Source organism: Carassius gibelio, chromosome B6 (genome assembly GCF_023724105.1).
Source record: "Carassius gibelio isolate Cgi1373 ecotype wild population from Czech Republic chromosome B6, carGib1.2-hapl.c, whole genome shotgun sequence".
NCBI classification, from domain to species: domain Eukaryota; kingdom Metazoa; phylum Chordata; class Actinopteri; order Cypriniformes; family Cyprinidae; genus Carassius; species Carassius gibelio.
The window spans coordinates 25,348,306-25,375,829 of NC_068401.1; the positions used below are offsets into that span (position 1 = coordinate 25,348,306).

Consider the following 27,524-nt stretch of genomic DNA (forward strand, 5'->3'; position numbering starts at 1 on the left):
ACAAAGAGAAAGAGCTTTTAGAGAAGTAGATTTGGCTGTTAGACTTTTGAGTGTAACTGGATACATGCACATAACGCTAAAACACATGAAGAAGACAACAGTAAAAAAAAACATGCCATATCAAAAGCAGTGAAGGCCATTTACATGCCGTGTTTAAAAAATGCTAAATATAACCACAATTCTTTAAAATGGCTCCAATTCCTATAATGACAGACATTCAGTATTGCTGGAATTATCGCTCAGAGTGATTTTTTTTTTTGTTGTTGTTGTTTATTGACAGCAAGCCAACAAAGACCTATTTAACTTTTAAGCATTTAGAATAAACATAATCTTATTGTCTGTTGGCGTGGATGCTAATATAGTTATCATTACAGTTTTCATTCAAAAGGCCTTTAGAGTTAAGGGTTTGATCACAGTGTCAAAGGTTTAATGCTGTTAGAACACCTTACACCGGTGATATAAACCTCACCAAAGATGTAATCCACCAGTGCAGGTTGAAATATTAATGGCTGTGGGTGTGTTGACGAGTGTTGGCCTGTTAGAGTGTCTTTTGCAGGAAACAAGAAGCACTGGGATGTGACTAGGCCTGTTTGTTCAGTGCACCATGGTCATTAATGATTGACATTCACATAATTGGGCTTAACCCTTTAAGTTGCTAACAACAAACCATGTTACCGTGGCATCAGCTTGCTCTTTATATAGTGATGATATTGTCCCAGGGAACATACACAACACTTCTCAACCGGACTCTTGACGTCGGCCAGAGGAAAGTTCTACAATGGTAGGGTGTTTTAAATGATTTATTTGTCTGATGCATTATTTAAAATACTGAACAAATGTACTTGACTTCTAATGAATGGTCTTAGTCTTTATGTCTGCTTTTGTCAACAATTAATTTGTTTCAGTTTTGCTTGTCTTGGTTTTTGGTTTTGGGTTTGTGTTATAAAAAATTTTTAAATAGAAAGCTCCTTTTTCCAAGAGACTTTTGCTTTAGTTGGTTTAAACATACTGCTCACTTACGTCATTTAGCGTGAGTGCATCTCAGTCCATGTCGGCCAGGCAGGTGTGCAAATGGGCAATGCATGCTGGGAGTTGTATTGCCTGGAGCATGGAATCCAGCCAGATGGTCAGATGCCAAGTGATAAAACGATTGGTGGGGGCGACGACTCCTTCAACACCTTCTTCAGTGAGACTGGTGCTGGAAAACATGTCCCAAGAGCAGTCTTTGTTGACCTGGAGCCCACTGTCATTGGTAAAGAAACTAAACATCTTTGTATAATTCAGTTCTACAGTGAAGAAGTGTCTTTATTTTTTCCCTCAATTTAGCGCGCATCGAATCAAGAGTAATCTGACTGCAATTTGATTTTCTAGATGAGGTGCGCACAGGTACCTACCGCCAGCTGTTTCACCCTGAACAATTGATCACTGGTAAAGAAGATGCTGCCAACAACTACGCCCGTGGGCACTACACCATTGGCAAGGAGATCATTGACCTGGTGCTGGACAGGACTCGCAAACTGGTAAGAAAATCTTGGGGTCAAAATTTTGACAATCCTGGCCAGTGATTGCAGAAATAACTCATGTAATCCTGCAGGCTGATCAGTGCACTGGGCTCCAGGGCTTCCTGATCTTCCACAGTTTTGGTGGTGGCACCGGCTCTGGGTTCACCTCTCTCCTAATGGAACGGCTCTCTGTTGACTACGGGAAGAAGTCAAAATTGGAATTTGCCATTTATCCAGCTCCTCAAGTGTCCACTGCTGTGGTGGAGCCCTACAACTCCATCCTTACCACCCACACCACCCTTGAGCACTCCGACTGTGCCTTCATGGTGGACAACGAGGCCATCTATGATATCTGCCGTAGAAACCTCGACATCGAACGCCCAACCTACACAAACCTCAACAGGTTGATTGGGCAGATCGTTTCCTCCATCACAGCATCCCTGCGCTTCGATGGAGCCCTGAATGTAGATCTGACCGAGTTCCAAACCAACTTGGTGCCGTATCCTCGTATCCACTTCCCTCTGGCCACCTATGCCCCAGTGATCTCCGCAGAGAAGGCCTATCATGAGCAGCTCTCCGTTGCAGAAATCACTAACGCTTGCTTCGAGCCAGCCAATCAGATGGTGAAATGCGACCCTCGTCATGGCAAGTACATGGCTTGCTGTCTGCTGTACCGTGGAGATGTGGTTCCCAAAGACGTCAACTCTGCCATCGCCACCATCAAAACCAAGCGTACCATCCAGTTTGTGGACTGGTGTCCCACTGGATTCAAGGTTGGCATCAACTACCAGCCACCAACCGTGGTTCCTGGAGGAGACCTGGCTAAGGTGCAGCGAGCTGTATGTATGCTGAGCAACACCACAGCCATCGCTGAAGCCTGGGCTCGTCTGGATCACAAGTTCGACCTGATGTACGCCAAGAGAGCTTTCGTTCATTGGTATGTGGGTGAAGGAATGGAGGAGGGTGAGTTCTCAGAGGCCAGAGAAGACATGGCTGCTCTGGAGAAGGATTATGAAGAAGTGGGAACAGACAGCGTCGGAGAAGAGGGAGAGGAAGAAGGAGAGGAGTATTAAAGCAATCCCTACACAATCTTGTCAAGAAACATCACAGATAGCTTTCAAAGCAGTATTTTCACTGTAACAAAATATTGTTTATGTTTCCTATTGTCATTTGAAAGCCGTATTTGATATGTAGTTTATGTGCTTTTTTCCCCTTCATATTTTACAGATTTTGTTATTGTTGATATTGGAAGTTGTCACTCTGTTTTTGTTTGTCTGTGTTCAGTTTATGAATATGAGCAAATCATCCACATGACTCATAAGGCCAACCTCCAAGTGCATATGACAGTCCATAAAGTTTAATGTGATATCTTTTAAAGACTTCATATTGACTTTTTAGTTGTTTGTCTATTTCACTGAGTTGGCTGTCATAAAACACAGTTCATCAGCAAATAAGATAACAGGTTGCTAACAACAGTTACTATAGTGACTAAAAGGTTTAAATGTTACCATGCTAACCACAGTGCTAACAGCTTTCGTTTTCTTGGTTTAAGTGCTCTGGGGTATGAATAAAAGACTGGGCGGTTCTGTGCCACCTGAAGACGGCTTGTGTAATGTCTTTGTAATTCTACTGCCTAAAGACTAAGAGAATGCAAATGGAGAACACAATGAAAGGGTGCCATGGAAGCAATCAACAAAAGTTTTGCATTCACAATTTGCTTGCCTTTAGATCATCAGTCAATCATGCCAGAGATGCCCTTGGAGAGACTTGAAGTTTAAAATCATGTTATACGTAGCTAATTGAAATTTGGAACATATTAGTTGTTGAATTAAGTTTTAACAGTAAATCTTAAGTAGAAAAATTTTCAGATGTAAAAATGACCAATATAAAAACTTCACTTAATTTGCTAACTTACATTTTTAAGCATAATCAGCTTGTTCAAGAGATTTCAACATAAATTGTATTAAAATGACTTAAAAATCAAGTTGGATTTCATATAATGTCCAAAAAGTTGTAATTGTTCAACTTATTTTGATGAGTTTATGTAAAAACATAATTGCCATGACTTTCTGGTCGGATAAAAAAAATAGGAAATTGTTAAAAAAGGGACTTGGACTGGTTAGGGTTTATTATTATATATATATATATATATATATATATATATATATATATATATATATATATATATATATATATATATATATATATATATATATATTTGAAATATTTGTATCACTTTATCATTTTTAAGAAGGTTTTTTCTCCAGTGTGAGGTGAGATTGCAAATAGTCCAGACCAGGTAAATTCCACAAACAATGGTCTAATTTACATTGAAGATCGTCTGTTTGGATGCAAATCGAGCACTTAACAGCTCATTATACATACAGCTCTTTTTATTTAACCTTTTAAAACAAATCTTCCCCCACTCTGTCTGATGCAGAAGGACACTTTTCCTCTAAAACCAAATGACTTTTTATGGTATCTCACATTCAGGACATTCACATTCATTAATAGTATAACTTGAACTTTACCCTTTCATAGCTTCTTTCTTCAATATATGGGGGCACAAATGTACAGCCCTCCACTTAAAAACAACACCGGGCATTCCAGACATTCTCTGCTGAATCCTTCTCTAAACATTTAGACTTATCTAAGCCACAAAATCTTGTGTGGGGAAAGAGTGAGAAAGCATTATTGCAGTCATTGTGTTTAATGTGAAAATAAAACTATACAATACTGTCTTCCAGAGAACATCTGATGAGGTTTTCTGCAGAGCAGAAACATATATCTATCAAAGTGCAAAGTTTATTACCGATAAACGTGAGGTTGCAACATGTTTTCATACTTGATTAAATATGTTCTGGTCTTCTATAGCCAATAACATTTTAGTAACTTAGAAGAAATTCAGTTTCACAAATGATTTGTCCTTTAGGTGTCTTTCAAAAATAAAGCCTGCTATTTTATGAAAGCAACATCTGAAAATACATTTTATATTAGTCTATTATGTGAAAGCAATAGGTTTTGTGTAAGTTAAAGAAACATTAAATGTTTTTAACAATAGCTTTGAGCTTGCTGATATAACAAAAAACTAAGCTAAGAGAAAAGAAAAGAATGTAACCATAGAGACCAGGGGATTTCAAGCTTCAGTGATCTCGTGTGAGGGACCCTATCCTAAAATTTAAAATGCAGTTGTTTATATTTGTGTGTGGGTGTGTGTGTAAAAACCCCATTTATACCTCGAAAAAAATCACATTAAAAGTAATAAAATATTATTTCGAAACTTTTTAGTTTCTATGTTCTTTCAAACTCACTATTATTCTTATTATTTAACATTACAGTTTTAACACTGTTTTTCATCTGAGCTTAGCCTATTGCCCAACCATGAGCACTCCTCTGAGTAAAAAAAAACTCATTTATGATACAATTACATTGTGGTGTATATTTTTTTTTAGGTTTGACATTTAGTTTACATTCACATTATATTGAAAATAACTTTGCCAAATATAGTAAAAAAAAAACTATATTACATGTCATAATATAGTATACAACATATATACAACAACAACAACAAAAAAAAAAAATCAACATTTTGTGTCCCTCAGATGAATTCGGGACAATATGATTCTCATATATCAGCTATTTCTTTAGGTAAACTGTTCACAGAATTGCATTAAATCCCTTGTAAGTCTGACTGAAACGGAACCTAACATCTTTCTTTGTCTGTTGTGGTGATTAGGGTTTATAGTGGATATTATTAAATATATATCTTAAAAACGGCCTCACTTATTAGTATCCAATATTTGCATATGGTGTAAATGTGTATTTTTGTTTTCTGTTGTTCATTTATATTTTTTACAGTTTAAATAAAATAAAATAAAAACGTCCCTTGTAGGCCTACTCGGCTCTGCTGGGCACTTTCCATGCATCCACTCTCAATCCTTCTCTGATTGGTCACTTCACACATCAAGCTCCACCCAGATGTACCCTCCTCCTCTTTCTCGTGACCGCTAACTGCCGCTCCCGCCAGAGAGCAGCCAGAGCCCCGCCTCTCCTCCATCCGGTCGCGAGCCGTTATATAAAGTAGCCTGGCCCCTTCCGCAGCAATTCTGCCTTCATTCTCCGAGCCTTAACGTCGGTCTGAAGGAAAATCTTACAAAATGGTGAGTCTTAACTTCACGTCTATTTTCAGTAAATAGCACAGACGATTATTTTCTGTCAGGAAACCGTTATTTTTCATCCTGAGATGTACGTGTTTAGTACGAAATGACTTAAGTGAGTTTTCTATAACATGTAAAGCACCTTATGTCTTAAATACACTACGGAATATATGTTAATTCGTTTAATCTTGGTGTTTAGTGATGTTTAACAGTATTTAGGGCATTGGGCGGTCGCAAGACCAATGCGCGCGCGCTCAACGGCAAGGGCTGTGGCCAGTCTGGCGCACTTTATAAAGACACGCAGAACAAAGAGAAAGCAGCAAAAGCCCAAACAATTTAATGTAGAAATTTATAAACGTCCTCATAAGATACATATATTACATATTCAGAAACGGTGTAAGCGTTATAAATGGAGTAGCTTTGTTTTTTTGTTCGATGCGCGAGAGGGTGGAGGAGCAGACACGTCAGAATTTCAAAGACTCGGATTAAAGTCTCCAGTTAAGGCGCGCGATCAGATATCGCGCCTTTTTCTTCCACTCGTTTCTTGTGACTGAATAATACAGAAAACTGGGTGTTAACGTCACACGATGGGTGGGGGAGGGGCCCAGCCCTGCCCTTTGGCTACATCGCTGTTTTTTAAAAAGCCTTAAAATGTCTTTAAACTCAGATTTGACGAGTATTAAATATTTCTGTCCACATTACCGATAAAATATCTCCAGTCTGACGGACATAATGACCGTTTATAATCATTGGACAGGCCAAGGATTTTTTTCTTCCCCCGCGGTAACGGTAGTTACTGCATCATCACACAGAATCGCAGTAGCAGAATACAGGTCGAAGGAACGTTACCTTCTTTGTTTATAAATGTTCTTAATAATAATATAGGTTGAGCTACAGCTGACCAGCATTCTAGCTAACATTAATTAAAACATTTTATTTTACTTGCCCGACCGGATAAATATTGTTTTTGTTACACTATTTTATTCTGTTTCACTAACAAAAAAAGATCACAGCAGAAGTATCGCACATTCTCAAGGGATCACTAGGCCGTGTTTTGTTACTGAATGATTCAGCGTTTTGAATGATTCGGTTGAAATGAATGAACCAAATGACTCACTCATTTAGTGATTTACCGTGACCTACTCGTGGTTTAGTATGTTAAAACGTATGTATTTAAAACATCAGTCTTATACAATTATTTATTGCAGTTGTAATTTAGCACATTTAATCTGAGTAGAAACAGCCCTATAGATTATATTGAATTTATTTAACAATTGTAATGATTTGTCATGAAAGATGATGCATAAATTTAAAAAGAAAAAAAAAATAACCCTTTGTAAAGGTAAATCAAATCTGGCAGATTTAAGGATGTAAAAGCTGATAGAACACTGATTAAAAATATTGCTTCAGTATAAACTATTTTCACCACCAAAAATCTCAGCATTGCAGTACTTTTGTGGGGATATTTTGTGTTTGAGAGGTGGTATTAAAAAGTCTTAAATTTAACTGTAGAAACACTGCTGAATAAATAATTATCGTTATGTGTTTCATATGACAAAATGAGTACATGGCATTAAAAGAGCAGTACTGTGAGAGTAAGAACAAAAAAGAGAACAAAATGGCTGTATTTTACACCCGCCCTATCCTATGTGCCTGGTCAGCATTTAAGCCTGCATGCGTTCATGCAGATAAAAATGACTGGAACAGCTGCAGCCTGGCTAGTAGGGAGCTGGTAATGGACATATTGATCCACATGATGACCAATTGATCTTCGGAAACGGGCCATCTTGTTCAGTACTCCCTGTTACTCGCCACTGAGCTTGTTTCTAACATAAGACACATTGTCAGTTAAGGAAAAGTCCATACTTATAGCATGCCTTGTTGTTCATGTTAGGAATTTGTAATGCTACAGTGAAAACAATGTATACTGTCACATCAATGCATTCAAACAAAGGCACCATTCAACAGTTCTCCAAATGAAAGTAATAAACATTCTGCCCTGTCATTCTGCACCATTTCCTTTATGGACATAGTGTGTGCATCTAGATATCTGCTGTGGCCTCTTTTTACCATGGGGTTAACATATGTGCAGTGACTTTATTCTATAACAAGGCCACTTGTTTGATACATTTAAAGACATATAATTGACATGATCGCAAATAATCCCCCCTCCCTCTCTTTCTACAGCGTGAATGTATTTCAATGCACGTCGGCCAAGCCGGAGCCCAGATGGGCAATGCATGCTGGGAGTTGTATTGCCTGGAACATGGGATCCAGCCAGATGGTCAGATGCCCAGTGACAAAACCATTGGAGGAGGTGATGACTCCTTCAACACCTTCTTCAGTGAGACTGGTGCTGGAAAACATGTCCCAAGAGCAGTCTTTGTCGATCTGGAGCCCACTGTCATTGGTAATTATTTCTTATAAATAAATTTTGTTCCCTCCCAGCTGTAAAATTTTGAGCTTTGGAGCAACTCTAGGTGTTTTGGTTAGCTTGCAGTTAAAAGAAGTTCCTACTTTTTTCAGATGAGGTGCGCACAGGTACCTACCGCCAGCTGTTCCACCCTGAGCAGTTGATCACTGGTAAGGAAGATGCTGCCAACAACTACGCCCGTGGGCACTACACCATTGGCAAGGAGATCATTGACCTGGTGCTGGACAGGACTCGCAAACTGGTAAGATGCTCTTATTGCCACTGTCTTCTCTATAAATTGTAGATATTAGTTAGGAAGTTCACAGAACATATAAGTTCACCCCAAAACATACTAGTCACTAGGTTATAAAATATCAGTGAATTTAGTTATAATTGTGATAGTTATTATAATTTATATATTTCCCATCTTAACATTCAGTATTTTGTTTGCAGGCTGATCAGTGCACTGGGCTCCAGGGCTTCCTGATCTTCCACAGTTTTGGTGGTGGCACCGGCTCTGGGTTCACCTCTCTCCTAATGGAACGGCTCTCTGTCGACTACGGGAAGAAGTCAAAACTTGAGTTCGCTGTATATCCAGCTCCTCAAGTGTCCACTGCTGTGGTGGAGCCCTATAACTCCATCCTTACCACCCACACCACCCTCGAGCACTCCGACTGTGCCTTCATGGTGGACAATGAGGCCATCTATGATATCTGCCGTAGAAACCTCGACATCGAGCGCCCAACCTACACAAACCTCAACAGGTTGATTGGGCAGATCGTTTCCTCCATCACAGCATCCCTGCGCTTCGATGGTGCCCTGAATGTAGATCTGACCGAGTTCCAAACCAACTTGGTGCCGTATCCTCGTATCCACTTCCCTCTGGCCACCTATGCCCCAGTGATCTCCGCAGAGAAAGCCTATCATGAGCAGCTCTCCGTTGCTGACATCACCAACGCTTGCTTCGAGCCAGCCAATCAGATGGTGAAATGCGACCCTCGTCATGGCAAGTACATGGCTTGCTGTCTGCTGTACCGTGGAGATGTGGTTCCCAAAGACGTCAACTCTGCCATCGCCACCATCAAGACCAAGCGTAGCATCCAGTTTGTGGACTGGTGTCCCACTGGATTCAAGGTTGGCATCAACTACCAGCCACCAACCGTGGTTCCTGGAGGAGACCTGGCTAAGGTGCAGCGAGCTGTATGTATGCTGAGCAACACCACAGCCATCGCTGAAGCCTGGGCTCGTCTGGATCACAAGTTCGACCTGATGTACGCCAAGAGAGCTTTCGTTCATTGGTATGTGGGTGAAGGAATGGAGGAGGGTGAGTTCTCAGAGGCCAGAGAAGACATGGCTGCTCTGGAGAAGGATTATGAAGAAGTGGGAACAGACAGCGTCGGAGAAGAGGATGAAGAAGGAGAAGAGTATTAAACTGAGGGCTTGCTGACCCTTGTAAAACCAAGACAACTCATGCCTGACTTAAAAAATCTGAAAATGTTCTGTTATAAACCCACATTCCATGAAATAAAAATGTTCCTTTAGCTCAACCTTTTCAATAAAAGGTGTAATTAATCTGTTGCCATTGTCTTTGTTTTGTTTTTTTTTTGTCTCCAAGTATGATTTAGTATGACTGAGACAATGAACTTGCCAAAACTTAACAGCTTAAAGTAGCTGACATAGTACATTATTTATTATAGTAAGCAATCATGAATGGTAAGAGAAAAGGGGAAAAGGTTTTCACAGGTATGCAAATGGAACTATACTGGGGGGTATATTATAGCAATAGTGATCACTATAACTAATTTTACATAATGATTTCAATATGTGTTCCCTAAAGGTTTTTATTTGATGAAAAAATTATTAAATGAACTGTTATTTATAACCCTTTTTTCCCTTCTGGCGGCTGAAATGGATGGTTTTTGGTCAATATTTTGCTAAATGTGTTTTTGTGCTGGAGACCTTGTCTGGTTTAGGAATGTTATGGATAATTATAATGATCACAATTAAACCGCCAGTAGGTGGAAACAAGTCCATGTTTTAATAAATGATTTATTGAATCATTAAAGTAAAAGATTCGTTCAAAATGGCTGATTTAATTAGAAACGAAACAGCTGAATGACTCGATTCGTTCAAAATGTGATTCATTGGAGAAACCAAGCGCTGTGTTACTATGCAGTGTTGTATAAAATCAGCACATTTGCGCTCGCGAAGAAATAATAGAAGATATCCAGAAAAGTACATTGCTTGTTCAGGGAACATAAAAACGTAAAATCTCATACATGGGTATATTTTTCTTTTAACGCTTGAATCAAAATGGAAGTCTATTTTAACAGTCTTCATCTCGCAGTGAATGCTTTTGGACTCGACTCAATCCGTCACACACGCAGCACAATAGCATAATGTCGGGGAATGTCTTAAAATTATAATCATGTAAAAATCATACCTTTTTCTGTTGTCTTCTTTTTAAAGAACTTCAAAAGTTGAACTTGAACCATTTTGCGCGAAAAATGATGAAAACTTGCTTCCGCTTGTTACAGTACCGAGCTCTGATTGGCTAATCGCCGTTATTTAGTTTACGTATTATCATACGTAATTTAGAGAATGTTAAAATTTTATTTGCATGGTAAGTTTTACATAATATATATATTACTCTAAAGGGGATGGTGTTTTTATCAAGTAGATGCCTTTTGTCTTTTTATTTCATCCAGGCATCCTCCCTCAGCCCTGATTGTATGTCTGCAAAAATCATTTGAAGCGTTCAAACCAAATCCTGTAAATCTTCAAAATCATCAGAAAACTACATTAAGTCCAACGTGCAAATGTTTGAGTCATATATTACTCTAAATTCAATGCCATGGAACCAAACTACGTATTATCCTCGACGTAGAATAATTTTTTCCAGTCTCCTGTTTTGGATATAGTTTACGGATTAAAAGATGTTGTGTTTTGTCTTGCATGTGAAACAGGAGAGCCGGTATTGTGCCTAATTCTAAGCCCCTGGCAGATTATTGCCCCCCATAGTATTGGTGGGGGGTGGAGAGTTTAGTTTTAGGCATATGTAATGTGGAAGGAGTTTGATCTGGATCCAACCACACACACAAAGAGACCTATGTATACACAAGGTACAACTGTGTGCTACCAGACCAAGTACTGTTTATACAGTCTATGAGAATCATAACTTGGAGTACTGGCAGAGAAATATGAATTTTTGTAAGCTTGTCAGTCTATTTGTGCCTGTTTGACATATGGATAGAGTGCAGTCGTGGTTTAAGCGCTCATGGAGTGTACGATACAAAGTGGGCCTCTGTGCTCTCTCTGACCCCGGATTGCTCTCAGTTTATCTGTCAGTCCAGCAAAGAGGCTGAAACAGCCGTCTAGATCCCGAGCTAATAATAATAATAAAATAAAAACAAGTTAAAGGACTGGTTATGCTCGTCACATGACTCCAGAAATTTGCTAAACAAGTCATGTGGGCCGATGACAAGCATGTGCAAATGTTACAGCCACAAAGCCAGGGAGTTGCTTAGCCATTGTTCTTTGCTTTTTACTGCATATGAACTTGCAGGAGTGTGTAGGATGACTTCAAATTAACACATTAATAATACTTGAATGGTAACACCTAATTTTAAGGTCCAATTCTCACTATTAACCAGTTGCTTTTTAGCATACATATTACTATCGTATTGGCTGTTTATTAGTACTTATTAGGCTTATTTTCCATGACCATGTTCCAGATCCCTTAATCTGACCCAGTACCTAAACTTAACAACCACCTTATTAACTATTAATAAGCATCAAATTCAGAATACACTGAGGGACTCAGTTGATAGTGATTGTGTTCCCTCATCTAAAGAGTTACCTCGCTAGGTTTCTTGCTTCTGTTGAGCACAAAAGAAGATATTTTGAAGAATGTTGGTAGCCATTAACCATAATATATATTTTTTCCCATACTACAGAAGTCAATGGCTACCATTAATGGCTTGGTTATCAGCAACCTTCAGAATATCTTATTTTGTGCTCAAACAGCTGAATTAAATACAGTTTTGGAAAAATTGAAGATGTATAAATGGCGATATCATTTTTATTTATTTTTTAAAATAAATTTATTATTTGGGTGAACTATTCCTTTAATATTGACAATATTATATATATATATATATATATATATATATATATATATATATATATATATATATATATATATATATATATATAAATCTTATTATCCAATTTTTTTTGAAAAACAATAAACTTTAATACATTTTTTTTTTTACATATGTTGTTCCATTTTAGTTTGACCCATTTCACACAAGTTGTGAGGTATTTCCTTTATTTTATAAAAACTTCAGGGCTTTACAAAAACACAGCTTCAGAAATCCCATTAAATCTCACATCACACTTTATAAATAGTGTAAATGTTACTGTCTCACAGGGGAAATCTCAGTATGATCTGCTGTCTAGCTCAGAGGTCAATTTTTTACCAATGGTAAATCCTGCCATTTATGGGCATTTATGCAGTACACTGTATCTTCCCAATTACAACGCATTATCATTCATCGTGCTTGCTATTTATTTATTCAGATCAGCAGCCTTACGGCTAACAGGGCAGCATAATATTTTGCTCTGGATCAAGTAATGCATGTTTTTTGCACTGAAACCAACCACACATGGGTGCTACAATCTTTAAAAAAATTCAGATCAATCGTTACAGTTTAACCTATTAATTCCTGATTTTGCTAGCTCTGACTCTCAATATTTGACCTTGGACCGGCTCTGACCCCATCTAACCCCACCCCATCGTACCGTGCTGCCCTCCACTAATCGCTGTCATCGTCGGACCAGCCAAAGTCGTCCATGGTGATGGCCATGTTGAGGTTTCGTCCCTCACGGACACTGCAGGACTTGGAGGAATTCTTCTTTGCTTGCATGTTCAACTGCATCCCTGATTGGCTGAGGTTCCCACCGGGAATGTTCATATCCATGTCAAAGACGTCCCCGAACCCCAGCATGAGCTTCTGTAGGCTGGCCTGGCCCAGATCACCGTTACTGCAGGTTGATGAAATCTGACAGCTGACCTCTGAGCTTTTGCTCTCCTCCATGTGAGCCTCATAGAAGGACTCGGCACTGAGAGTGGCCGCCAAGGGGGAAAGATGTGAAAACAGCTGCGGAAAGACATTAGAATTAAAGGTGGAAATATACTTCAGTGGAAACCGCATTCCTGTTCTTTCTGGCCATCATTTTTCTATGATTTTTAAAACCCTTTACATAAGCCTTTATGTATAATACATAATAAAGGTATTCATAACGTACAGCGTGATGCATTATATCTTTTCATAAATAATTTTGTTTAACAAACATTGAAAACAAGGCATAATACTATCTAAAGGTGTAACAATTAATAGATAAGTATTATAACTGTGGTTACAGTTATTCGTGAAATCATACAATGCATTATAAGGTTCATAACAAGGCATAATAAATGCATTAAAAGTGCACATAATTGTCTTAAGTAATCTTAGAAGTATATTTAAAAAAATGTACAAAAAATCACTGTTTTTAACAAGTATGTACACTTAAAAGTATATAAAGTATGTAATAATATCAAATCAAAAGATGGGCTTTAAAGAAGTGTGTGTTGATGTGATGAATAACGCTACAGTGCATGCAAAGTACTTTATTAAAGTATTATGATAGTAAAGTACTGTAAAGTGGTATTCAATATTGAATTTAAAATTAATATATTTTAAACACACTAAACTGCGACTTCATTATAAATATGTAATTACAAATATAAAACAAATATATGTTAAAGCATACTTGTTTCTCACAAGGTTATGTTACTGTGTATACTGTATTATGGAGATTTTCTCAATGCAGTCTGCTCCACACACTCAAAACACACTACCTCTTATGGTGCACACACTGAAAAGTTTTGTTTTAGCCCAGACTTTGTAGAAGTTTCACTACCCCTTTGTGCAACTTCCTACTTTTTCAGACCGCTGCAAGGTCACGTGAAAACACAACAATGTCAGCATACTACAACTTTAAAAACTATGCATTGGAGTGTCATATAAACTCTTGATTGAAATTACAGGCTTCATTCATAAAACATTTGCAAATATATGAATAAATTCAGAGTAACTGGAGTGTAAAATGGACCTTTCTGAAAACCAGAATCACAAACCTCAGATTCGATAGTTAAACGTGTATATGTTAATAAGCAGATTACCTAGCTATATTGGCAAACAATTTGCAAAATATTATTATATTACATATGGTGTTATCAAAAAAATGTAACGTTTGGATGTTTTACACATAATTTATACATTGCTGGGAGCAGGTGTAAATTGTTTTGTGTACCAAATAACATTTTGAAAATATGAACATTTTCATAAATCCCAAAAATGTATGCCAGTCCAATGACTTAACAATTTACACACACACACACAAACACACACACACACACGTTTGTTTTTGTGAAAAGTGGGGACATCCCATAGGCTAAATGGTTTTTATACTGTACAAACTGTATATTCTATCGCCCTTCACCAACCCTACACCTAACCCTAACAGAAAACTTTGCATTTTTACTTTCTCAAAAAACAACTAATTCTGTATGATTTATAAGCGTTATGAAAAATGGGCACATGGGTTATGTTCTCATAAGTCACCCTCTCCTTGTAATACCTGTGTCATACCCATGTCATTATACAGAGTTGTGTCCTGATATGTCACAAACACAAGAGCACACACACACACACACACACAAACACACACACACACGCACAAAATAATCATTCTGCTTGTGTTTCATGAATGAAGCCCATAGTGTAGCTCTATGTTTTCTTCTTTGTCCTGCAGTATCTCAGCTTAAAATGCAAAGACAACTATATATGAGTAAGCCATTCATAGGTCACGAACAGTCCAGATATAATTTATGATAAAGATATTATAAGCAGAAATTATAACCACTGTGACACTATCAAAACATCCAGGCCAGCCCAACACAGCAACTTTAACTCAGTCAGAGTTTTGGGTAAGACTCTTTGTCTGTTTTGTCTGTCCAATCTCAGACAATCTCAATGAGATCCTCATTATTATTAGCCTATATTATAATTCTGTTTGATACCACAAATGGTGCAAAAAATGACACACTCAATAAAGGTAAAGGCCCACTAGTGGCATCTAACGGACTCATAATATAATACTGTAATTCTCAAACTCTGCCGTTCTGGATTGCAGTATTATGTACTATGCAGCACACAGGATGCAGAAGTGTGAGTTGTTGTTTTGAGCACAGAATGAAGAGGACTCACAGGAGTGCAAGATCTGGATCTTTCCATAAGTCTGTTTTCCCACTCTGTCAGTCGCCTTTCTCTTTCCGCCAGCTCTTGCTCCTTACAGCTCAGCTCCCTCTCCAGCTGTTTCAAGCGCTCCAGCGTCTCCTCAATCTCACACCTCACAGACAGGAGACACAGCAAGTTTTAACAACACACGTATATCATGTACAAAAAACATGGAAAAATCATTATTGCCAATTCAAAATGCACCTTTGACCTAACCCCCCCCCCCCCCCCCCCCCAGCTGTCTGCAATTCACATCTGTGCCAGCAGGTGGCACTGTCCGCTAAACAATACGACCCACACACAAAGCCTTTAGTGAGGCTATTAATAAACAGGTATGTGTTTATGTGTTCCTCAACCCCTCTGCCCTCAAAGTCCTATCAGCCCCTGCCAAACTCTCTCCACACAAACTCTCAAAACCTCCCTCCTGCTAGAATTGATTTCTCTACCACTCTCATGAGGAGTGTTTCCAGAATGTCTCACCCTCCCTCTTCCTCCCTCTTCTGCGCCTCACTCTTTTTTTCCATTCCTCTCAGTTCTTTTCTGACATATCTCCCTTCATGCACTGCAGCTCTGCTGAAGTCGAGCATTCATTGTGTCCGTTTCCTCTATTTGTTTTTGCTCTTACAACTCATACCACTATGTCCAAACTTTTAAAACTTCAATTATTATATTATATAAACACCTCATAAGTGTCCAGTACATTAAGACTCCAAAAACTAAAAATTGTCAGCAAGTTCTGGGCTGTATGTACCTCCACTCTGCTTTGTTATGTAAGAAGGAGTTGCACTGGCGCGGCAGTTTGCTGTCGTTTCTCATGGTCTCTAGGGTGCTCAGGACCTGTTTGAACTGTGGCCTTTCCTGGAGATGAAAGAGCGTGTTTATTAGGATCATCCGTCAGCACATTGTAATACACAGACTAAATCAAAGTTTGAGTTCAAGCATTCATTAAAATGATAAAAACCTCATCTACTCTCCTTTTTTTGGTCACTTAGCTCTTAAAATGTTAGGTCATAAACCCTCGACACACATACCTATTCACTATAAATGTTTAGGAAATTTGAGGTCACACTGAGGTCAGCAAGAATAAATGGCATACTTTGAACACGATTTGAATATGAATCACCATTCTCTGAAATAAATAAAAATACACTAATTCTCCACCTGCTGAAAAATGTTTTTCTCCTAGTATGTTTTTTCAGGCTCAGTGTGGAGATGTTCCTGTTTCACTAAGACTTCATTTGAAGGGACAGCTGCTTGTGATGTTTCTTCATTTGCAAGTCTCTTTGAATAAAAGCATCTACTGAATGACTAAATGTAAACAGTTTATAGGATTCCAGTGAACCCTATCCTCATATGTGCTGAATTTCGGCTCTGTCCCACCACGTACCTTGGGCTCTGCAATCCAGCAGCGTCTCATCAGGTCTGCGAAGCTGGCGGGACAGCTGCTGGGAATGGTCGGCCTCTGGAACATATGCACACACATTAGAATCCATTTCGAAAACCCATTATAGCAGCCATTACATCAAATTCTAATTTTAGCACTAGTCCGGTTTAAGCTCCCAAAAGCAACTGCTGCAAAGCGTTCCTCTGGGCTAAGTTTACATCACAACTCATATGGCGCATATATCTCCATTTTCCAAGAGTCTGATATATAATAACAGTTTTTAACAATGAGCTTTTACATGGCCGCTGTTTACACGGCTAAGTGATAAAACGGAGTTCTCACTCAAGATAATGGAACTTTAAGAGCATGTGAGGAGAGATGCTGTAATGGAGACTTGTCGAATCCCATTTGATAAGCCACACATGTAAGAGTCTAATACTGTCCAAGTGGCTCGTCCAATAGCTATAGCGTCACAGTATTAGATCTGACAAACAGCACTGGCGCACCACATAATCATGAGCCCACGACAGAATGGAAACTGCGCCTTCCCACTGGGAATTTAACATAAAACCAAAATATCTTTTCATCCATCTTTGGACCTCTCCCACTCCCCCTCGCCAACATTTTCTCTTGTAAGTACTTGTTCCCTTTCCTCTGTCTCAGACTGGGATGTTTATCTTAAAAGGTTTCCTGAATACCCCCTACAGCCCTAAAACCACTGTGGTCTCATCCCATCTCCACTCGATGGAGAGAACCACAGTATATCTTAACGTTCTTTAATGTATGCCGGAGCTCAATAAAAGTTGCAGGGGTTCTTGTTCACATACAGAGTGAAGCCTCTGGATCAGCCCGCTATAAATAACCAACTGAAGCAAGCAATGGAATCTATGATCATACTGTTCCGTTACCCGCAGGAAGAACAAGAAACATGAAAGTTCCAAATCATTATCATTAGGTGTGGATCAGTGCAAAATTCATCAGCATTCTAAAATTCCTTCTTCAGGTCAAAGTCTTAGGAAGCACTGCATATGTATAATTGTAACATTTTCATTGGATTGGTAGATCTGAAATAATCTGATCAACAGGATAAAAATAAGCATGTAAAAGCTTGAAATTGACTACATTCTCAATCAGATTCGAGAATACCTTACACACGTGTGCAGTCCCATGATGCATAATAATACATATTTCTTAAGAATGTAATTTACGTCTTTGACATACATGTCGGCTTTCTTTACAGATGTGTTATTAAAATGACCAGCTCTCCAGTTCTGAACATGGCAACTGGGTGTAACGCATGGCTTTTATTCAGAATACATGTAATGCACATCTAAACAAATATGTAAACTGGGCTGCAAAGTTTGGGGTTCACATAAACGAGACTTTCAGAATATGAAATGGAATTGGATTCAGTCAAACTGAATAAAATAAGTGCATGTAAACATAGCTAGTGAGTGAATTAGTGATTCTAAATGGACTATAAAGTTAATTCAATTGGTTAAAATAGTTCAGTCTAATTAATGTTGGCTATTTTGTATAATATTTTTTGTGTCTTATTTGTAACTGAAAGCATGATAAAATTGACCAAAATGTGATAAATGAGAAGTTGAATGAGTTCTCTGGGCACAGATTCCATTTACAGAAATGGCATTCCTCTCTAAAGAACACTAAGGGGATTGTGGGATACTGTGTATTACCTCGTGTTTTTCCACCACCAACCAGGCCACCTGCAAACCCTCAAAACCTTTAAATGGCACTTCTCTGGTCAGCATCTCCCATAATACCTGCAAGACCAACCACAAATCAAACAAGAACTGTACAGATGTCCTGGCATTGCTCTCTACAACAAAACTGGCATGTTCCACAAACAAAAACATATATGGGTTGAACAACACGGCATGCAGATTATGCCACCTGTGTCAGTCAAGCATATATTGACAACAGCCATGTGTGTGTACATACTGTACATCTCATTTTATGAACCTTGTTTTTAATTACAGGGACACAGAGATAAAAAAAAAAAAATGTGATCACAGCACATTCATACGACAGATATAAGCACTGACCACGCCATATGAGTAGGTGTCACATGTTTCTGAGACGGGCAGACTCTGGATCACTTCAGGAGCCATCCAAGGGAAGGTGCCCACCAGAGACATGTGCGTTGTGTGAGAAACCAACTTAGATGCTCCAAAATCACAGATCTGAAACCGAAAAAAAACAACTGCATTATGCAGGGACTGTCAATTTCATATTTTAAACACACTTTAAGTCCTAAGACTTTACTATGAATATTTAGATGTGAATAAAAAACAGGAAGCATACCTTTAATACATTGTCCGCAGTTAACACAACTAATGGAGAGAAAAGAAAACAGTGATTTGTGTATAATCTTCATGTTTGCATTTTTTGCATGTGAAATTGCTCACAGCTAAGAACTCACCATTTCTTGACTTCAGGTCTCTATGAATGACTTTCACAGGGGCCTCGGCATGTAAATAATGCATTCCTACAGAGAAACAAATCACAGAACCAGCCATTAGCTCATAAGGAAAATGTGACTGAGCTCATTACATAAACACATGTATTCATACAGGCACGTACCTTTAGCAATATCCATCGCCCAGGTCATTACTTGATCCATATCCATCTCCTCACTGTCAACACTGGACAAATATTCATACAGTGATCCTCTGCTGGCATATTCTACAATACAAACACACAAACCATATACATATCACCACAAGTTTCAACTAAATGTTGTGGAGCTGATTTATACTGTACTGTAGATGATAACAACATTTTGGGGTTTTTAAAAATGTTTTTCAAAAGTCTCTTGTGCTCACCAAGGCTGCATTTAATTGCAAAAAATTATATACATAAAATTATTTAATATCACTTCAATTTAATACATCCTTGCCGAACAAAAAGTACTCATTTGTGTGTATTGCTTGTCATTGTAACCAGTTTTACAGAGTGAGAGACAAGCTGAACAAGCGAAAAGCGTGTCTCATGTGGAGATGTCAATCAACACATGAGATCATCTATCACCAACCCTCGAGTGAAGAAAAATACAGCTCAGGGCTTCTGTTTTACACACGCACACATCCACAGACACGCAGGGAGCAGATGCTGGCAGCAGAAGTCAGAGAAAGACAGCATGCACAGGCGTTAGATTTACTGAAAACCCAGCTGACAGAGCCACTGACAGACATGCTCTCGAGAAATGATTAGGCCACATAAATCTGCTCATAAGCGCATTCACATCCCTGGAGACAAAGATCACAATAGGATGTTTAAAAAAATGGCAAGACAACTGTGCAAGCGTATAAGTGTGCGTCTGTCCTGCTGATGAATTATCCTCACACCCTGATCACCCACAAAGCTTTTTACAGTCACAACAACATGACAATAAGCAGTGGTTACATTTTTGGAAGAAGGGTACAAGAGGGGCATAGTTTAGGAATAAAATAATCACAAAGAATATATCTATAATATCTTAGCGATTTCTCATAGACAGCAATGAGATTAGTGCAATTTTCCATTTCAAAATTATTCAAAATTCTAAATCATTTAGAAATCTTTTAATTGCACATCAAATAACAGATTAACTTTCAGAAGTTTAATACACAGCTTTTTATTAAAACTACCGGGTTGTTTGATAAACTTTCACTGCATGGCTGCAAACATCTTTTAATTTCATACTGTAAGTCATTTATTACATTTATTTGAAGAAATATTCAAATAACTATTATATATTGTAAATCATAAGGTGCATCTCAATAGATTAGAATGTTGTGAAGAAGTTGATTTATTTCAGTAATTCAACTCAAATTGTGAAACTCGTGTATTAAATAAATTCAGTGCACACAGACTGAAGTAGTTTAAGTCTTTGGTTATTTTAATTGTGATGATTTTGGCTCACATTTAACAAAAATCTCAACAAATTAGAATACTTCACAAGACCAATAAAAAATAAATTTTTAGTGAATTAATGGCCTTCTGGAAAGTATGTTCATTTAGTGTACATGTACTCTATAATTTGTAAGGGCTACTTTTTCTTTAATTACTGCCTCAATGCAGCATGGCATGGAGGTGATCAGTTTTTGAATATATTATAATATATTGTCATTTATTCTACAGGGCAGTTGAATGCTTGAATCTGATTGGCTGATGAACGTTCTGAGGTGTGCAATTATTTTCTGGGAAATGCACAGCATACGTAGTTCCAGGCAGCTCTCTTGGCCGCATTACAGTTCAATATCACTTCGCGTAGCTAACTTAGCATACAGTAACGATACAGCACACAGGAGTAACAAAAACAACATGAAAGTAAATGCAAATGACATTTCTCACTAGCGAGGTAATAACAGCGCTGTTTAGAGACTCTGCTGCAGAACACTGTTGAGGGACGCACAGAGGTAGCCTGATTTCACACAAGCTCTCTCTCTCTATCTCTTTCTTTCTCTTTCTCTGTGTGTCTCTGTCTCTCTCGCTCTCTTTCTAATAACTTAATTAATAACTGCATTAGAATGCTATCAAAGGCTCAAGGCTACGTTTCCATCTTTAAAATGATGTTTTTGAACTAACAAAAGAGGCATTGGATGAGATGCAGAAGAAATAATCTAAAAACCGGATGAATCCCTTTAAATACATCATTTGAATGATGTCTTGAGGTGTGGTAACCGTTGTATAAGTGGAATAATTGCGTCGTGGCTGCATCACCACTTCGGGTGTGCATTTTTTTCCCCAATAATTCAATGGCCCAGAGTCAATTATTTGGCTATACTATAAATTTACTGATGAAATCATTTAGTTAGTTTTAACATGGGCTTCCATTATTAAAAGAAACCTAATACACTTTATAATTTGCATTTTTTTCTTTTTTTTGCGTAATGAAAATATGTGCCTTGAGTTTATTCAGTCATAAAAATTCTTAGTTTTATATATTTTATAAAACAGAGGGACAATTAATTCCAAATAGGAAATTATCTCACAATCCTCACATTTATTTCTTGCTAGAATTGCGTCATATAAACTCAAATTTCAGACTTCTTTTTCTTTATACCTCACAGTTATAACTTTTTTCTCTCAGTTCTTTTTTCTCTTAGTTTTTATGATACTTCTTAGCCATTCTGTTTTTGTTTGCAATGCTTGGAATGAAATATGTTTATATCACAATTCAGATTTTCTCGCAATTTTTCTCAGAATTCAAAAATTCCTCATTGTGAGCTATAAGCTTAGTCTGGCTAAAAGTCGAGCTTCCATAGGCAATAGTCTGAAAAACAAATATTTCAAATATTACCCTATAGTAAATATTACTCTGTTTTCAATTTTTTATTTTTATCCAGACCAGGGAAAAAATCGAATTCCATACTTTTACATAATATATTGGAATCTCGGATTTAAAGATATGCGCAATGGCCAAGAGACATACCTAGTAACCTTTTTTTTTTTTTTATCTTATGAGCATTTAAAGAGAAACCTTTTACCAATAAAAACTGCTTATAAAACAAAAAGAGACCACGTTTTATTATTACCTGTGACAATGCCAAAGTTGGGCGCTTCCAGAATGGCTCCATAGAACTGAATAATATTTTTGTGGCTCAGGACACTCAGAATCTCAGCCTGGAGGAGGTGAAGGAAAAAAGAAAAAGAAAACAGATGCAGAGGTGAAATTCACAGACTGCGGTCAAACACTCAGGCTCAAATGAGTGCTGCATCAATGTCATAAAACTATTTTTTCATTACAGTATGTCAAGGTCAAATATTACACTAGAAATGTGCGTGAACATGGAGCCATTAGCAGTATTGTGGGACATGTCCGCTGGGACTCGAACTGAATGGCTTCAGCCAGGAAAGCTGCTAAACTCCGGTAAACAGTGGAACAGACTCTGTCAGTGCTGCTGAGCATGCATCAATACTGACAGTAACACACACCGCCTGCAAACCCACATAAAGATGCTACATTTTACACTTACAGTATATCAAATTTGCTTTAGATAAACTGAGAAAGGCGGGGGAGAGATGAAGGGAAAAAGAGATGGTCATCTTTACACCCCCCCTCTCTCATGACAATAAACAAGTTTGACAAATGGATGGAATAAAGGAAATGATGTAACATTGGCTATGTACACACATACTGTGTCCAACTTTCTCAACATTTAGATTATGTAGTGAATTTGATTAATAACTTACCATTATCTCAAAGGATGCAGTGTGTCATCTCAGTATTGTTTGCCTGCATGCACAGTGAATACTAGGACATGCTGATTTGATCTACTGCTTTTTTCTTATTATTTTGCTTAGAATGCATATTTAGACTTTTAAAACAAACTGTGCATGAACAGCTAAACAAAATTGTGTTTATCACTTCAAACAGGCCTGACAAAAACATATATGCATTCATGTATTTAGTAAAGCAATATAAGCAATATAGCTAATCTAAAGAGCTTGATTGTTTATATTGTTGCAAAATGTAAGCTATTTTATCATCCAATGCTAAACGTGACTATAAGGCATAAATTAGATATGAATATAAACACAATGGTTCTCTGTAAAGCTGCTCCGAAACAATGTGTACTGTAAGATAAAATTGATTTGACTTATTCAAAAACTCGGACGGACCTCAGCGTCAATCTTCAGCAGTTTTTTAACAGCCACTTCTTTGTCCTGTGAGATCCAGTGTGCCCGGTACACGCTCCCAAAACTCCCACCGCCGCAGTTCTCATGGAAGCGGACGTCATCGAAACGGATCTGAACGAAGCTAGCGCTGAGGGACGACATCTCATACTGACATTCACTGTGGCTGAGGAAAGAGAGAGACAAAGCTAATATATATATATATTTGGCCAATTAAGTGATCAGGACAATGTCATAGATTATTTTTTATAATACTAAGATATAAACTGAGATAGAATAACAGTATTTTTCAAATTAAAAGTATTAAAAAGTCTTTATTTAAACGACATCCACTATTAATTTTCTCAGTTTGCAATGTCTTTTTTGCTTATCAGGATTTGTGCTGGCAGATTTCATTTACACTTCGAAGTCTTCTATTTATTTTGTTTAGTTTTGTTGATACAAACCTCTTGTGTGGGCAGGCCCTGGACAAAAAACTTAAAAAACTTTTGGAATGTTGCTAACTAAAAATATTTAAATCAACACTGAACAAAAATATATTAAAGCAAAAATTATATATATATATATATATATATATATATATATATATATATATATATATATATATATATATATATATATATATATATATATATATAATTATAAAAAATGTCTAAAGCACATAACAAAGTAACTACTCTCAAAATGAACACTGAAAATATAAAAATAATAGGTAATTCAAAATAGTCAAGCAATAAATGCTATAAACTACACCAGGGTCACATGACTTCAATGTCACCAATCTTCATTTTTATTTTTTTGAAAACTTTTCATTCAGAATAGTTTGCAAGAGTGCCAGTATAAACACAACAAGACTAAGTTTTCCTGTTCGGCATGATGGCGTTTAATGTCCACGACAACTTATAAAAATCACAAGTGGGGTATTACTGTAGCTTTTTTTAATGTTGTAGCGAAAAAAAGAACATAATTTATTGTCAAGCATTTCATGTGTTAAATTTAAATACATATACATACACAGAACTCATTCCTGCAGCACTCTTTTATTTAAAAACATCTCAAAAGCAGAATGCTACACAACCATGCATTGAAACCTGCTGTAAAGTTGATGAATTATGATGATTCTAAAGCAATCCGAGCATGAGAGGAGTTGTGTTGAGCGGCCCCTGCGTATGATTTACAGTGTGATCCTTTACCATGTTCACATAACTGCAATACTTGCCAAGGGAACACACAAACTGGTAAAAAAATTTTAAAAAAAAATTATATCCTGAATGCACTGTAATTTGCTTTGGATAAAAGCATCAGCAAAATGCATAAATGTAAATGTAAATGTAAGTATTTGACTTCGGTGTTCTCCACTACATCGCTATTGGACTCCTGCCACTTTTGTCTACACTAAACCCCAGTCTTATTTTACAGGAATTATGAGAACATAAGGATAGACAAACGAGAGAGAAGGGGCTTAACAACAACTGTAATGTTTGAGATTGCTGTTGAAATAGAGATTAGAAATTTCTGTTTACACAAAATAAAAAATACAAATCTTTTAATTATACAGCAGGAGAGATCATAATAAGAGCGATTAGGGAGAATGTAACCATCTGTTTTTAATTCTGAACTAATTATGGTTTATTGAACTGGGCGCAGAGGAATAAACGAAGTGAAGCGCTGATATGACTATACACTTGTTGATGTGTTTGTTTGCACTTACAGCTGCAGCCACGAAGAACTAACGAGTCAATAAACCGGTTATTAATAACTTGTCTCTTGCTTAACCAGAACGTGCCATCACAATGTTGGCCTGATTATTTTTCCATGATTTTCCAGGTCTCTATGATAATCTGATATGCCTCAAAAGAGTGCACCTATATATCTCTAGCATATTCTGACACCTAGATATGGCTTATGTTACATGGTCTGCAAAATATATACTGAAAAGTAGGATTAGGAGTAGGATTTACTTAAAAACTGAAAATGTTAGTAAATTTCACAATTCCAGTAATTGTAAAATTTAATTCAATTAGATATTTTGAATTAATCTTAATTTACAACTTTGAAAAGCACCATTTCTTTATAGCACCATTAAGGTTCACCAATAAGGTTTAATTTCAAATCATAATTCTTTATAGAATTTTATAAAAGGGTTCAGCACAAAAAAAGGGTTCTGATACTGTCACAAACCGAAGAACAATAAACTAAGTGTGTATTAACCTTTTGCATTTAACTTAAAAGTCCTGCCATGTGACAAATGTATTTTTATTAATATTATATATTTGTATAATTAATAAATAAGATACATTTGTATATATTTATATTTCCCTTGTCTCTGTTTGAGGTTATGGAAAATCACAAAAATATTTTGTTATAAATGAAATATCACTTAGTAACACTGCAGTATATTGCAGTAACTCTTTAACATCAACTAACCATACTGTCATGTCAACTAACCATTAAGTGCGACGTAACCGGGTGTGATAAACACTGGTTGAATTTGCCAGTTTTATCCAATCCAAGAAGAGTGCACTGCTGAGTACTTCACATTCAGACCAGGCTCAAGTTAACTTTCACTTTTAATGTAGTAAATGCTTGTGTTGTTGTATTTGTTGTTAATGGGGTCTGGTTTCTTATACATTACTAACAGAAGCGTCTCTCTTCCCTGAAATCTATGACCTCACCTCAGATTGTCTTCTCCGGTTTAGAGTGACCAATCTATGTCCCTTGCTCAGTCTCTCACATAAAGAGCGCTCAGTCTCTAAAAACAACCCGCATATCATCACTGTGGCCCTTTGGCTGTGACACCAGGAGGCAACAGGAGGCAAATGTGTCACTATTCTTAACTGGAACCGGCTCATTCATACCTCTGACTTGATCCATTGCCAAGAACATCCAAACATTTCTATACTAATTATGCAAATAAACAGCAAATAAGAAGCCATGGGAATAGAAAGAGTAAAGTTAAAACATTCATTTGTAGTAGGCTATTTCCACATAATTTCTGTCCATGTATGAGTTTGAGAAGGAATTTTGTAAACTTTTGTTGTTGTTGTTATTTTTTTATGGTTTATTAATTTCAGTTCCCCTCCACTTCGTGTTAAAAACTTTGAAAACGTTTTAAATGCTTAAAAACACTTTTTGACAACGTGCAGTATTTTTTGAAATAATTCTGGAGACGACTCAAAAACATTACGACAAGAGCAAAATCAGCTGCGGAGTTAAATCTCATCCCACGCAATCATAAAGCAAATAATGTTACCATTAAAACATATCATGATGTGTGTTAAAGTTAACATTTAAAAGCATGGTTTCGTACCTGTAGTCGTGTTTCCGTGCGGTCCGCCTGTCGCTCTCTCAACAATCCCAGTCATAAGATAATATGCATTGCGGAGCCTCATTGTCTCGTGTTACCGCACTTCCATAAGAGGACACTCGCTTGGGACCCCGAGTAGGGCTGGACAAATTATGAATCCTACTACGGTAAAGGCTTGGCTTATGGATATTAACATATTAATCACTTCAAGCAGACGTAAAGCGGCAACCACACGGGAGAGACCGTAACCTAATTAATATTCATGACCCGCCAAGTTAAGATTCCTACTAGCGGCAGCATTTCAGCCAATGAGATAAACGCAATAGGCAGACGTCATGTTACGTAATTAATATTTATTAGCAAAGAATTCGCCATAGTAGAATTATTCTGCTCTTGAGCGCAGATAACGGTGTCGCGACTTTAATGACAATAGCGCCTCTACACGGATACAGAGAAGCAACGAAAGGGTGTGTTAATAATTATATTAATTAAATAATGAAGCACTTAATGTATCAGTTTATGTGCATTCAGAAATTTGATGAAAAATAATATAACATAATAATACATATGTATGACCCCATGTCAGCATACACATCTCATCTGTATCAGTTAAGTCTATAAATATTTTTAATACTGCATTGAAATCTTCATCTGTACTTTTCAGTTGCAATACTGTGTTAGATATTTCATATTGTTTTGTATGGAACTGATATATATTTTAACATTAGCATACTTGCATACCAGCGCACGGTAGTGCAAACTTGTTCATTTAT

At 37.2% G+C, this 27,524-nt stretch overlaps 2 protein-coding genes, 1 long non-coding RNA gene and 1 pseudogene across 3 annotated transcripts; 3 read left to right on the forward strand and 1 right to left on the reverse strand.

Annotated features, from left to right (window-relative positions):
- Nucleotides 1–663: 663 nt before the first annotated feature.
- On the forward strand, nucleotides 664–3,101 carry LOC127959657 (tubulin alpha-1A chain-like). Its single transcript, XM_052558951.1, has 4 exons — nucleotides 664–781; nucleotides 1,030–1,252; nucleotides 1,372–1,520; nucleotides 1,595–3,101. Exons 1-4 carry the CDS (start codon nucleotides 779–781, stop codon nucleotides 2,573–2,575), a joined length of 1,356 nt encoding a protein of 451 aa, XP_052414911.1. The 5' UTR covers nucleotides 664–778; the 3' UTR covers nucleotides 2,576–3,101.
- A 2,413-nt stretch (nucleotides 3,102–5,514) lies between these two features.
- Nucleotides 5,515–9,650, forward strand: LOC127959656 (tubulin alpha chain-like; annotated as a pseudogene).
- Nucleotides 9,651–12,385: 2,735 nt separating this feature from the next.
- Nucleotides 12,386–26,902, reverse strand: LOC127959112 (mitogen-activated protein kinase kinase kinase 20-like). Its single transcript, XM_052558108.1, has 12 exons — nucleotides 26,755–26,902; nucleotides 23,430–23,610; nucleotides 22,343–22,430; nucleotides 19,407–19,508; nucleotides 19,246–19,311; nucleotides 19,128–19,156; nucleotides 18,869–19,006; nucleotides 18,500–18,586; nucleotides 16,806–16,880; nucleotides 16,170–16,276; nucleotides 15,389–15,530; nucleotides 12,386–13,234 (listed from the first exon to the last, which is right to left on the reverse strand). The coding sequence occupies exons 2-12, from the start codon at nucleotides 23,586–23,588 to the stop codon at nucleotides 12,890–12,892; spliced, it is 1,338 nt and encodes a 445-aa protein (XP_052414068.1). The 5' UTR covers nucleotides 23,589–23,610; nucleotides 26,755–26,902; the 3' UTR covers nucleotides 12,386–12,889.
- Nucleotides 22,412–22,899, forward strand: LOC127959113 (uncharacterized). The gene is made up of 2 exons (XR_008154204.1): nucleotides 22,412–22,474; nucleotides 22,556–22,899. It is a non-coding gene; the product is annotated as an uncharacterized LOC127959113 (long non-coding RNA).
- Nucleotides 26,903–27,524: the final 622 nt, after the last annotated feature.

Excerpts from the sequence above, each read along its gene's own strand:
- LOC127959657 (XM_052558951.1), top strand. Across the intron at positions 1,253-1,371 it reads CCTGGAGCCCACTGTCATTG|ATGAGGTGCGCACAGGTACC; the intron begins GTAAAGAAACTA and ends TTGATTTTCTAG. Across the intron at positions 1,521-1,594 it reads TGGACAGGACTCGCAAACTG|GCTGATCAGTGCACTGGGCT; the intron begins GTAAGAAAATCT and ends GTAATCCTGCAG.
- LOC127959112 (XM_052558108.1), bottom strand. The coding sequence starts at position 23,588 with ATGTCGTCCCTCAGCGCTAGCTTCGTTCAGATCCGTTTCGATGACGTC. Across the intron at positions 19,509-22,342 it reads CAACTTTGGCATTGTCACAG|AATATGCCAGCAGAGGATCA; the intron begins GTAATAATAAAA and ends TTTGTATTGTAG. Across the intron at positions 19,157-19,245 it reads AGACCTGAAGTCAAGAAATG|TTGTGTTAACTGCGGACAAT; the intron begins GTGAGTTCTTAG and ends TCTCTCCATTAG.